The sequence below is a fragment of the Dreissena polymorpha genome, chromosome 1 (assembly GCF_020536995.1).
Source record: "Dreissena polymorpha isolate Duluth1 chromosome 1, UMN_Dpol_1.0, whole genome shotgun sequence".
In the NCBI taxonomy this organism is placed as follows: Eukaryota; Metazoa; Mollusca; class Bivalvia; order Myida; family Dreissenidae; genus Dreissena; species Dreissena polymorpha.
In genome coordinates, this window is record NC_068355.1 from 68,888,088 (window position 1) to 68,901,616 (window position 13,529).

A 13,529-nucleotide genomic window follows, 5' to 3' on the forward strand; every position below is an offset into this window, starting at 1 on the left:
TGTTTGCCGTTTTTCTAATACTCGCGTGCTTTCCGTTTCGGACGTTTGAACATCGCTACCGCCAACTTTAAAGAACGCTCGTATGTCAGACATTTTTCTGACGAAATTCAGACTGGTTTGAAACCGTACTTCGCGTTTAAATAATTCTTTAAAAATCAATACTTACAGTGAATGCATAGGTTGGTTCCCTGTCACCATGGACGCGCAAAGTTTACACCAAAAAGCCAATATTTACTGGGGACACAGTCTCGCATAACAACGTGCACCTGCTGTATGAAATTTACAATTACAATTTCCGGTTCATTCGCGATCTACTTTCGGAAAAGATATGATTTAAGAAAATGATTTTATTTAATGAAAACAAGTCTTACTCGTCAGAAAATACATATTTTAACATCAGCTTTTTTCACTCGTCCTGTAGGACAAGAGCTTTAGGGAAATTCACTCGTCCTTTCGAGATTTTACTCGTCAATACGAGCGGACGAGTGGTATTTTTGTCCCCTGTTTGTGCGTAGCTCTAATTGACCCTTCACATACACAATATCCCAAGACTACATGTACAGATGGGTGGATGGGGTTATACAACTATAGTAACCTACCAACTGCTTTTTCTCTTCGACTATCTGATTGGCACGCTCTTCACTACTCGTCAACTGCCTCTGAATATCTGAGCAAAGGAATAAAGTATTTCAAATGAAAATGACACAAGGCCCTTCCTTATATATGATTTTTTCCACTCATTTGCTACAATTTGTAGCCCTCACAATTGGCTTTATATTTCATTTGTTTTTACACTTATTTCTTCTTTATGTGTAATAATCATTTATGTTTAAAAAGGTCAATAACAAATATTGTATTACAATGTACCCTAACCCATTGTAGAAATCAAGGGACTTAACAAGATGTGTTTGTGAAACACAATGTCCCCCTATATGATGTTTGACCTTGCAGGATGACCTTGACCTTGTGAAGGATGACCTTGACCTTTCACCACTCAAAATGTGCAGCTCCATGAGATACACATGCATGCCAAATATCAAGTTGCTATCTTCAATATTGCAAAAGTATTCATAAAATAAGCGATTTGGGCCACATATATTTGACCTCTGACCTTGAAGGATGACCTTGACCTTTCACCACTCAAAATGTGCAGCTCCATGAGATGCACATGCATGCCAAATATCAAGTTGCTATCTTCAATATTGCAAAAGTATTTATAAAACAAGGGACAAAATTGTCACAAAACCAGGTTTTCATTGTGAAAAAAAAATCTGATAAAGGGAGAAAACTCAAACTGAACTTTTGAAATGAACAAACAAAATTAACCCCCTTTGTAAGTTTTTTTTTTTTAAATCTATTTTTAGTCGTGGTGACCTTGACATTGGAGATATTGACGTGATTCTTTCGTGCGACACACCGTCCCATGATGGTGAACAAATGTGCCAAATGATTTTAAAATCTCACAATGAATGACATAGTTATGGCCAGGACAAGCTCATTTATGGCCATTTTTGACCTTTGAACTCAAAGTGTGACCTTGACCTTGGAGATATCGACGTAATTATTTCGCGCGACACAGCGTCCAATGATGGTGAACAAATGTGCCAAATGATTTTAAAATCTGACAATGAAGGACATAGTTATGGCCCGGACAAGCTTGTTCCGCCCGCCCGCCAGCCAGCCAGCCAGCCCGCCCGCATTCGCCAATCTAATAACCAGTTTTTTCCTTCGGAAAACCTGGTTAATAAGCGATTTGGGCCACATATATTTGACCTCTGACCTTGAAGGATGACCTTGACCTTTCACCACTCAAAATGTGCAGCTCCATGAGATACACATGCATGCCAAATATCAAGTTGCTACCTTCTATATTGCAAAAGTATTCATAAAATGAGCGATTTTGGCCACATATATTTTACCTCTGACCTTGAAGGATGACCTTGACCTTTCACCACTCAAAATGTGCAGCTTCATGAGATACACATGCATGCCAAAAATGAAGTTGCTATCTTCAATACAGCAAAAGTTATTGCAAAATGTTAAAGTTGGCGCAAACAGACAGACCAACAAACAGGGCAAAAACAATATGTCCCCCACTACTTTAGTGAGGGACATAAAAATATCCTCATAATTCATGGTCAGCTTTTGTAGAATATACATTCAACAAAGACTTACCAGCATTTTGTGACTTCAGAGACTGAACTTGAGAAGTCAGATCATTACTCTTGGTTTCACCAACTTTTAACTTCTCATTTAACTCTGAAAAAAATGAAAAGGCAACTTTTAACTTCTCATTTAATTCTGAAAAAATAAAAAGGATGTTTTTTATATAAGTTACAAAAATGAATCAACATGTCCATCATCTAACAAATGTGGATGTGCTGTATGTTGATGGATATATTAAGAATGATTCAATGAAACAAGCATATTTTTTAAAGAATTTCATGACAGCTTTTTTTCAAGCAAATTGCTGTGTAATGTTTTTATAATTCTGTGATACAAGGAACCTTTTTTTGGTAAGATGGTTTCAAAAAAGAAAAAACGAACATCAGAAAGAGCAAGATATATTTGTTGCTAGCTGACTTCATGAGGAGAAATTAATGTTTAATTGAATGTTACAGACAGAAAGCCCACCATCAAAGCTGTGCTGAAGTTTATCAAATTTGGCACCCCTGGTCTCCAGTTCATCTTTCTGGAAGCAGTAACAGTATGGTACAATTTCCTATATACACACAAACATTTTCTATATTAATTTAACACTCTGACAATCTTGAGTACTAAGGCTAACCTTAGGTTGAACATCAAACTGTTTTAAACACTTAAATATTTGCACTGATCAATCAAAGAAAGTGAAAACATTTTTATACATTTAACTAATGTTTTGTTGCAATAATTACCTTGATCATATATGATACTATTAGCTGACGATAACAAGACTTCCTCTCCTCGTCATGTTTATTGAGTTCCATTAAATGAGTCGTGTTTTGAGAAAACTGGGCATAATGCATGTACGAAGTGTCTTCCCAGATTAGCCTGTGCATTCTGCACAGGCTAATCAGGGACCACACTTTCCACCAAAACTTGATTTTCGGTAAGGAGGGACTTTCTTGAAACTAAAAATACCATAAAAGCGGAAAGTGTCTTCCCTGATTAGCCTGTGCGGACTGCACATGCTAATCTGGCATGACACTTTACGCACATGCATTATGCCCAGTTTTCTCAGAAGGCGCCTCATTACTGCTTACCATTTCTGCCAGTTTCTCCTGGAGCTGTTTCACTTCTCTGTTCTTCATGGCCAGGTAGTCTTCAAGCTCTGAAACCCTCGCTGCCTTCTCCTCCAGCTCTATGCTCACCTGGCTGGTCTGTGGAGGTACGGGGAACACAGTTTGGACTTAACTGCTTAGTTTGTACAATATGAAACACGAGTACTCTCAGAGGGGGAAATCATTTGACAATCAAGATGGCAACATGTCAGTGCCAAAACAGGGATTTTTCTTGACTGTATGATCTTTATTACTTTGTTTATTTCATAAATGCAGCTCTTTTTCTAGTCATATCAGTAAGAAAGTGATTAGTGTTTAGTGGCAATAAATTCTTTTAGCGGGGACTGAAATTTTGTGATCACGATAAGAAATTTCATAGCAAGTGAAGTCGAGATATAAAGCGAATATGACTACAAAATAAACAATAATCACCTTTCGACTGGTTGCTAAAATCCATTTTATTTTCCATTTAAATAAAATGTAGAAGAACAAGAGATGTGTTTGTCAGAAACACAATGCCCCCTTATGAGCCGCTTTTTTTTGTTTGACCTTTGACCTTTAAGGATGACCTTGACCTTTCACCACTCAAAATGCAGCTCCACAAGATACACATGCATGCCAAATATGAAGTTGATGTGTTCAATATTAAACAAGTTATGAAAATTTATGTTTTTTATATTATGACCTTTGACCTTGAAGGTTGACCTTGACCTTTCACCACTCAAAATGTGCAGCTCAAGGAGATACACATGCATGCCAAATATGAAGTTGCTGTGTTCAATATTAAAAAGTTATGATAAAACTTTAACGAAGGTTTAAGTTGACCACCTTTGTCCAAATGAGATCCCCAACTGCCACAACACCAAATTGGATTGTTATATTACTTTAAGGATTTAAATCCCCCAAACCCCCTGCGTACCCAGGAGAAATTACAGATTATTGAATCTTACACACCACCCAATTCAAGACAATTATCCCTGTTACATTCACCCTTTACGACTTAGATACGTATTTTGACATGTTTGTAGTACCTTAGAAAGTTACATTTATTTAAATACCTTTCTTACTAGATTCAAGTTTTGCAGGATTCATTTCCAACCCTTAGTTACTGATAAGCAGCAAACAGCATAAAACCTAAACAGACTGGGAGTTACTCCCAGGCTGTTCGGGTTTTATGCTGGTTGCAAAAGCCATTGTCACTTTGCTTCTTATGGGGAAAAGGGTTAAGCACAGACACAAGCCCACCTTGGCCTCCTGTGACATGAAGCACTGACACAAGCCCACCTTGGCCCCTGTGACATTAAGCACTGACACAAGCCCACCTTGGCCCCCTGTGACATTAAGCCCTGACACAAGCCCACCTTGACCCCCTGTGAAATTAAGCACTGACAAAAGCCCACCTTGGCCCCCTGTAACATTAAGCACTGACACAAGCCCACCTTGGCCCCCTGTAACATTAAGCACTGACACAAGCCCACCTTGGCCTCCTGTGTCATTAAGCACTTACACAAGCCCACCTTGACCCCCTGTGACATTAAGCACTGACAAAAGCCCACCTTGGTCCCCTGTGACATTAAGCACTGACACAAGCCCACCTTGACCCCCTGTGACATTAAGCACTGCCACAAGCCCACCTTGACCCCCTGTAACATTAAGCACTGACACAAGCCCACCTTGGCCCACTGTGACATTGTGCACTGACACAATCCCACCTTGGCCCCCTGTGACATTAAGCACTGACACAAGCCCACCTTGACCCCCTGTGACATTAAGCACTGACACAAGCCCACCTTGGCCCCCTCTTCCAGCCTGGACTCGTCCTGCTCCTGTATGCGTGTCTCAGCCTGTGACAGTTTGTGTGTGAGCTCCTCTATCTGGTCTAGGTAGGAGGTTTGGGTCTCCTCCATCTCTCTCAGCTCTGCCTCATGTTTGTCAGTCATCATCTAGACAAAAGGCAGTGTTTACTTTGAAAATATAAGTATGCTCAGCCATCTGTAATGCATTATCTAGTCTGAACATGTTACTTCACTTAACTATTACCTAGTCTGAACATGTTACTTCACTTAACTATTATCTAGTCTGAACATGTTACTTCACTTAATGCATCATCTAGTCTGAACATGTTACTTCACTTAATGCATTATCTAGTCTGAACATGTTACTTCACTTAGTGCATTATCTAGTCTGAAATGTTACTTCACTTAATGCATTATCTAGTCTGAACATGTTACTTCACTAAATGCATTATCTAGTCTGAACATGTTACTTCACTTAATGCATTATCTAGTCTGAACATGTTACTTCACTTAATGCATTATCTAGTCTGAACATGTTACTTCACTAAATGCATTATCTAGTCTGAACATGTTACTTCACTTAATGCATTATCTAGTCTGAACATGTTACTTCACTTAATGCATTATCTAGTCTGAACATGTTACTTCACTTAATGCATTATCTAGTCTGAACATGTTACTTCACTTAATTATTTTGGATTTGAGGATTTTAATGGATACAAGTTTGTGAAGAACATATCATGAATAACACAGGCTTGTGAATCCTATAAATTTTGTCTTTTTTTAAAGAATAAGCTACAATATTGCTTGCTAATTTTTCATTTAGGGAATGCCTCTTTCAACTTAACATTTATTTCATAAACACTGCACAATTATCAAAGTCTCCGAGAAACAATTACCACCTATCGGATAAACATACCTTCAAAGATATGACCTAAGTTTCAAGTTTCTGCACTAAAAACGTATTCAAGTAATAATTACAAAAGATATTATATGAAAATCACAGCCTAGGTCTACCTTAAGAGATATGACCTCAGTTTCCAGCTTTTCAGCCCTCTCTCTTTCTCTCTTCAAGTTTTTCTCCAGCTCTCTAACCCTTGCCTCCTCTGCCTCTGTTTTACTCTACCAGTTAAAATGCAAATAAATGAGCCGCATTCTGAGAAAACCGTGCTTAATGCATGTGCGTAGTGTCGTCCCAGATTAGCCTGTGCAGTCCGCACAGGCTTATCAGGGACGACACTTTCCGCTTTAACTAGATTTTTGGTAAAAAGGGACTTCCTTTAAACCCAAAATAACATTTACGCACATGAATTTTGCCCAGTTTTCTCAGAACAAGACACAAATCATCTACATAAAAGATGAAACAGGCCATGGTAATACTCTTTTGACAAAACATCTCATTTTCAATGTAAATATAGAACTTTTTCAGTTTTTTTGTTCATCTTTAATTACAGGTTATTTCAGTTTCAAATCAATTTATTTTAATTTGTTTACATCTGAAGCCCAATTTCCTATCCATCTCCTTGGTAACACCAGTATATGATGTATTAAAGAGAGATCTTGATACCATTTCTAACGTGGGTTTCAAAGTCAGAATCTCCCGATCGCTAGGTGGACACCATATCCACTACACCACCATAGCCCAAAACATTGGAGTTCCTATTCAGTCATCAAAGTTTACCGTATATATTCTTATATAATTTTTCAAACAAAAAGAAAATGCTACAAGCTCTCAAATATAAAACAGAAAATAGCTTGGTCAAAAGTTTGTAAGTTCAAGGCTTACAGACGAAAACTCAATAAACTTTTGTATGAACCTTTACCCATTTATGCCTAATGTCCAGAAAAAATGCCTTGACAAACAGCTTAGATCCAGATGAGAAACCACATGATGTGGCGTCTCATCAGGTTCTGCGCTGTTTGCTTAAAGGAATTTCTGTAAGAAATATTCTTAGTATACAAAAAATATACTAGACATCCCTTATTTTGGAAATAAATTGATCCAATTAGAAGGATGGAAGAGTCCATTAGGCATAAATGGGTTAACAAACAATGTTAACAATGCAATCAAAGGTACAATTAACATGAAAGTTTCATAACATAGACCAATTTGCATTTCATGCATAAAAACAATAAACATGAAATCATAACTTAAAAAAAAAATGTTAATACAAAGCATCAAAAGGTCATACAATTATTATATAAATATATTGCAGTGACAAAGAAATATTTATGTTTTAGATTATATACTTCTACCATGAAATTAGTGTCATGTATGTGCATTTTGTTACAAAAGCAGAGCAAAAAAATAAATTTTAATTGGTCTTGTTTAGACATTCATTTGATTATTATATTATACCTAAAAACATTGTATAAGATATCAATATAACATTACCTGTATACAAACTCTAAATCATGCTTCAAATACTCGATTTTATTCAGGTAAAATATGGAATTTAATTTGTAATAAAATCAGACAGCTATAGGAACTAAATCGCTCGCCTGAAATCAGAAGGAACCTTAACTCTTCTGGGGAGATTTTGTGTTGTTTCGAAAACCATTCTTTGAAAAACTGCCAAATTATCATAAAAATGTTCTTGAGCAAGCTTCAGAATGATTGGACAACAAAAATGGAATATCGAGTGTTCACAAGGTTACATTTTAGCCATACTATTAAAACTGCCTTGCTTCCTGATGTTCATAATGTAATAAAAATCAATAACAAATTAAGCTACTTTCAAAATGCAATATTTGTATAAGCAACCGGCCATTCATATACGAACATTTACCAGGCTCCATGTTAAACATGCAAGTGCAGAATGTTACTATAATATGAGGTTAATCAACTGAGAAGAATGAATTTGCAGTTAATCTAGGGACTTTATCGTATTTACTACATATCAAAGTGATTGTTTCATTTACAAGAAACAAATGCATGGATCCCATTCATTACATAGACATTTTAGCACCCAAATTTATAAGCTTACATGTATTGAGCTCTGACATTCTAATATTGCATATGATGATTGAACAGTTGATATCACATATACTATTCTCATGGTCAGGAACCAAATTAGTACTTGTCATGATCCAGGTGACTTTCTAGTAGCTGTATCTGTTATGTTCAAAGCAGTGAACTTAACAACAGTGCCAAACAATGCCTGTTTGTTAACAACCTGATACTGCTTAGGTTAACAATTTCCATTTCTTTTCACAAATGCATTTACAAGTGATTGATTGTTTTTGTTATAGTTGCTTAAGTTTGAGACTGTTAAGTGTTTGTATAGAATTCGCTTGAAGGAATTGTACCTTTATTAACCCATTTATGCCTAGTGGACTCTTCCATCCTTCTAAATTCGATCAATTTATTTTCAAAATTAGCAATGTCTTGTATATTTATTTCTATATTTAGAATATTTCTTACAGAAATTCCTTTAAGCAAACAGCACAGACCCTGATGAGACGCCGCATCATGCAGCGTCTCATCTGGGTCTACGCTGTTTGCCACGGCCTATTTTCTAGACGCTAGGCATAGATGGGTTAATTTGTAAGCAGTAGTAGGTTTAGAAATAGTTTTACTATAATTTGCTAGTAATTTATACATTGTATTAATGTATCTTTTGTTACCTTAAATGTCTGAAAATAAATAAATCAGATACATTATTATATAAAACATCTTTGAATTCATTTTAAACTTATATTATAATTTTGCTGAGTCTAATTCCTTCTGTAGAAAGGTGGTTTTTGAATTTATATAAAAATGTACATGACCATCTCATTTTCAACAAGAGATTGCCAAGCAATATGGTCCCCTACCAGTGAAACTCAACCATTGTCAGTAAAAAAAAAAAAAATGTTGCCATAGCAACCAGAATTTGTGACGTAGGAACAAAATGAAATTATGTGCATAATCTCCATATTGCCATCTATCCGTGTTTTTAGTTTCATGAAAAAATATGATTAACTTTTAAAGTTATCGCAAGATCCAGAAAAGTGTGACGGATTAACTGACAGACAGACGGAGTGTAAACCATAAGTCACCTCTGGTTTCACTGGTAGGGGTCAATTAAACTATTTTATCACTCTTTTCATTGATTATATTGACATAAATGTAAGTTACAACATCCAAATGTGTGACTTATACATTCTAAAAATTCTCAAAATTGTATCTATTTACACGAAATAAGAATTAACCCTAATATTGAAAATGAAGGGTAGTATAGCAAAGTTAATGCCAAACTATTTCTTGCCACACTAGTGACCACTTCATGGCTCATGTTGCAATATTTGGCAAACAGTTAAAACAGTGTTATAGAAATTCTAATAAATTATAATCATATAATAGACATTCTAAATTAAAAAGCTTAAACATGAGCATTTTTGTTGTGCTAAGGATATTAAATATTGCACATCCACAACTTGATAGCATAATCCATGACAATGTGAATGTTATAAGTTGAAGAAAGTTGAATTTTATAAGGATTACTTCATTTGACAAGTTTGTGTCTCTGGAGACTCACTGGAGAGACCTCCAAGGTGAATCCACTAAACCCCCACCCTCCCATGTTGCTTAACCCTTTACCAATTACATACATATTTTGACGTATGTGTAGTTAAATTTAATTAAAGACCTTCTGTACTCGATTCAAATTTTAAAGGCTTTTTTTCCAACCCATATATACTGATGAGCAGTAAACAGCATAAAACCTGAACAGAGTACTAGTTACTCGCAGGCTGTTCTGTTTTTATGCTATTTGCACATAGCCATTCACTTTGCCTCTGAGTGGGAAAGGATTAAGTATCACAGTTTTTAACTGCAAACAAGAAGGTGGTAAAGTGCCAGGTTTCAACAACTCGTTTCATGCTCCATCGTAAATTATACAATAAAAGCTGCGCCATGAGCGCATGATACGCCCGTCGTTCGCCAATGAAGTAGTAAGGTAATAAATAACCCTTTGAATAATTTTTTTACTTCAGTTTATTTGTATTTGAATACATGGTTTATTTTATAAGTACATGAGCATGGAAATCACGAAATTTTGACGAACAAAGTCCCATAACTCTGGAACGACAATTCAGAATTCCGTCAAAAACGAAAGGGGATCAGGGTTTATCAATATTAAGATTGTGTTGAAATTTGAAAAAAATCCATCGAAGGATATTTGAGCTACAGTAGGACATTCAATGAAATCACGAAATTTTGACGAACAAAGTCCCATAACTCTGGAACGACAATTCAGAATTCCGTCAAAAACGAAAGGGGATCAGGGTTTATCAATATTAAGATTGTGTTAAAATTTGAAGAAAATCTGTCAAAGGATATTTGACGTAGTGTACGACATTAACAGACGGACGGACGGACGGACGGACGGACAGACGGACGCGGGGTATACCATAATACGTCCCGTCATAGACGGGCGTATAAAAAATCCATCGGGGGATATTTGAGCTACGGTAGGATACATGAACAACAATAACATTTAAGGTCACAGTGACCTTGACCTTAGAATGAATGACCTTGAAATGACCAGTGGTCATCTAAGTGTGCTTGCAAACCTTCATGTCAAGTTTGAAGACTCTATGTCCAAGCATACCAAAGTTATAACAATTTTAACATTTTAACATTTAAGGTCACAGTGACCTTGTGTGACCTTGACCTTAGAATGAATGACCTTATAATGACCAGTGGTCATCTAAGTGTGCTTGCAAACCTTCATGTCAAGTTTGAAGACTCTATGTCCAAGCATACCAAAGTTATAACAATTTTAACATTTTAACATTTAAGGTCACAGTGACCTTGACCTTCAAATGAATGACATTGAAATGACCAGTGGTCATCTTCTAGTACTGGCCAATCTTTATTTCAAGTTTGAAGACTCTAGGTACAAGCATACCAAAGTTATAACATGAAATAAGAACTTTAACATTTTTACATTCAAGGTCACAGTGACCTTGACCTTCAAATGAATGACCTTGAAATGTCCAGGGGTTACTTACTAGTTCTGGCCAACCTTCATGTCAAGTTTCAAGACTCTAGGTCCAAGCATACCAAAGTTATAACAACTTTAACATTTTTACATTCAAGGTCACAGTGACCTTGACCTTCAAATGAATGACCTTGAAATGTCCAGTGGTTACTTACTAGTTCTGGCCAACCTTCATGTCAAGTTTCAAGACTCTAGGTCCAAGCATACCAAAGTTATAACAACTTTAACATTTTTATATAGCTACAGTAGGACATTCAATGAAATCACGAAATTTTGACGAACAAAGTCCCATAACTCTGGAACGACAATTCAGAATTCCGTCAAAAACGAAAGGGGATCAGGGTTTATCAATATTAAGATTGTGTTAAAATTTGAAGAAAATCTGTCAAAGGATATTTGACGTAGCGTACGACATTAACAGACATACGGACGGACAGACGGACGGACGGACAGACGGACGCGGGGTATACCATAATACGTCCCGTCATAGACGGGCGTATAAAAATAGCTGTAACATAAATCCTTCATACCACTACCGGTAATTGTTCTTGACTACTTAGTTTTAAAACGTAAAAATATAATATTCTATAGCATAAAATAAGAGAAAAATATGTTTGTTTCCATTATGATACTGGAAATGGAGACCATAATTAATATATTTGAAACTGAGCAAGTAATCATACAAATATTTATTGTCTCCCTTTAAGGAGATAAAACAGTGAATTATTGTACCTCGCCTTTTTTTCCTTGATAGGTCTTTGTTTAAGTGCATATGTCAAATTTATGTTTTACATGGTATCACACGGAAACACACAATTATCTCCCATCTACATAAGGTTTATCTACACTGATCAAGCAAAGCACAACAGTTACCTACGTGAAGCAGCAAAATAATGACAATTACTATGGGTATGTACACATATGAGTCGTGTTCTGAGAAAAATGGGCTTAATGCATGTGCGTAAAGTGTCATCCCAGATTAGCCTGTGCAGTCCACACAGGCTAATTAGGGACGACACTTTCCGCCTTACGTTGATTTTCAGTAAGGAGGGACTTCATTGAAACTAAAAATTCCATAAAAGCGGAAAGTGTCGTCCCTGATTAGCCTGTGCAGACTGCACAGGCTAATCTGGGACAACACTTTACGCACATGCATTATGCCCAGTTTTCTCAGAACACAATTCATATTATTAATTTTTTAGAGCTCAATGACTACAAAATATGTTTTGCTTTGGGTTTTTATTATTTCATTGAATGTGTGTTGGTTTTTTTAAATGTAGAATGCTTAGAGCTAGCTTGAATTTTCAGGAAATTGTGTTATTCAATTAGGTACAATATGTGTACTTGTTTTATAAATGTTCCTCATGGGCAACAAAATATTCTATTCATACAGTTTAAAACGAGGTAATTATATTAAGAATTCAGATAGTTATTCAAGGTAGGAACAAAATCAAAGATATGTCTTGATTAATTAAATTTCATGCTTAGAAAAGGGGCAATTCAGTACAATGAGAGTGCATAAAAAAGTGTACTACATTACTTTCACACAGTGAACAACACTTACATCGCCAGACTTCATAGGTGCATAAAATAATACAAAGAATAAACAATAAACACAACAACAGGCTAGTGTGGAAAACATCATCTGTTTTGTAAACATGAAAAGGCAGACTTATACTATTAAAGGCAAATTATGTTTACAGAACAATGTCATTTCCTTTTAAAATATAAATAATCAGAGATCTATTCAATCATCTGTGGAATATGTTTCTCAATTGTATTTACCGCTGATTCCAAATAATATCCCTTTTTTTAAGATACATGATTTAATAAAAAAAATATTTCTTGATTAAAAAACATTTACTTATTTGATAGTAAATTTATTTTTAATGGTTCTTCAAAAGTAGCTAAAACAGCTGTGCATACACCACAATCCAAATTCATGCAAAACAATGGCATCGACAATGTTCAAGGTCACATGCAAATAACACTTCACAATACTGAATACAGAATTTAACATACATGTTCACAACATCAATAGTTGTTGATAAAAAAGCAGCAACATGAACACCATCTCATCAGCTCACAACAAACATTTATAGAAAATATTTGTTTACCAAAAATGACGCTTGCACGTGTAATGGATATTCAATTTTACGTTTTTTACCTCAATTTAAGTGTTTTCATGTTTATTATTTGACCAATCCATGAAAGCACAGCAGAAGTAATTAATTGCTGGTTAACAGATCCATGAAAAAATCTTTGGCATTCAAATTGATACTTTTTTGAGCTACAAAACAATGAAACACTATTGTAACTTAGTCAGTCAAGACATATTTTGTACATCACAAATAAACACGTACCTCCAGATCATCCTTGCTAATCACCTCCTCCTCAATCTGGAACTGCAAGTCTTCAACTTTCCTGATGTAGTAAAATAAAATCATATGTTTAACATATACTTGTATGACACAAATAATATA

At 35.6% G+C, this 13,529-nt stretch overlaps 1 protein-coding gene across 8 annotated transcripts in view; it reads right to left on the bottom strand.

Annotated features, from left to right (window-relative positions):
• LOC127833828 (CAP-Gly domain-containing linker protein 1-like) overlaps positions 1–13,529 on the bottom strand; it is a 94,308-nt gene that overhangs the window by 33,509 nt on the left and 47,270 nt on the right. For all 8 annotated transcript variants that reach the window (XR_008027656.1, XM_052359335.1, XM_052359334.1 and 5 more), the window contains 7 exons: positions 13,410–13,470; positions 6,077–6,181; positions 5,054–5,206; positions 3,246–3,362; positions 2,635–2,692; positions 2,176–2,259; positions 600–667 (listed from right to left, as the gene is read on the bottom strand). Coding sequence is in view for 7 of the 8 variants with exons in the window: in XM_052359335.1 (XP_052215295.1) it covers positions 600–667; positions 2,176–2,259; positions 2,635–2,692; positions 3,246–3,362; positions 5,054–5,206; positions 6,077–6,181; positions 13,410–13,470 (646 nt within the window). In the remaining variant the exon portion in view is untranslated. The remainder of the gene's footprint in view (positions 1–599; positions 668–2,175; positions 2,260–2,634; positions 2,693–3,245; positions 3,363–5,053; positions 5,207–6,076; positions 6,182–13,409; positions 13,471–13,529) is intronic.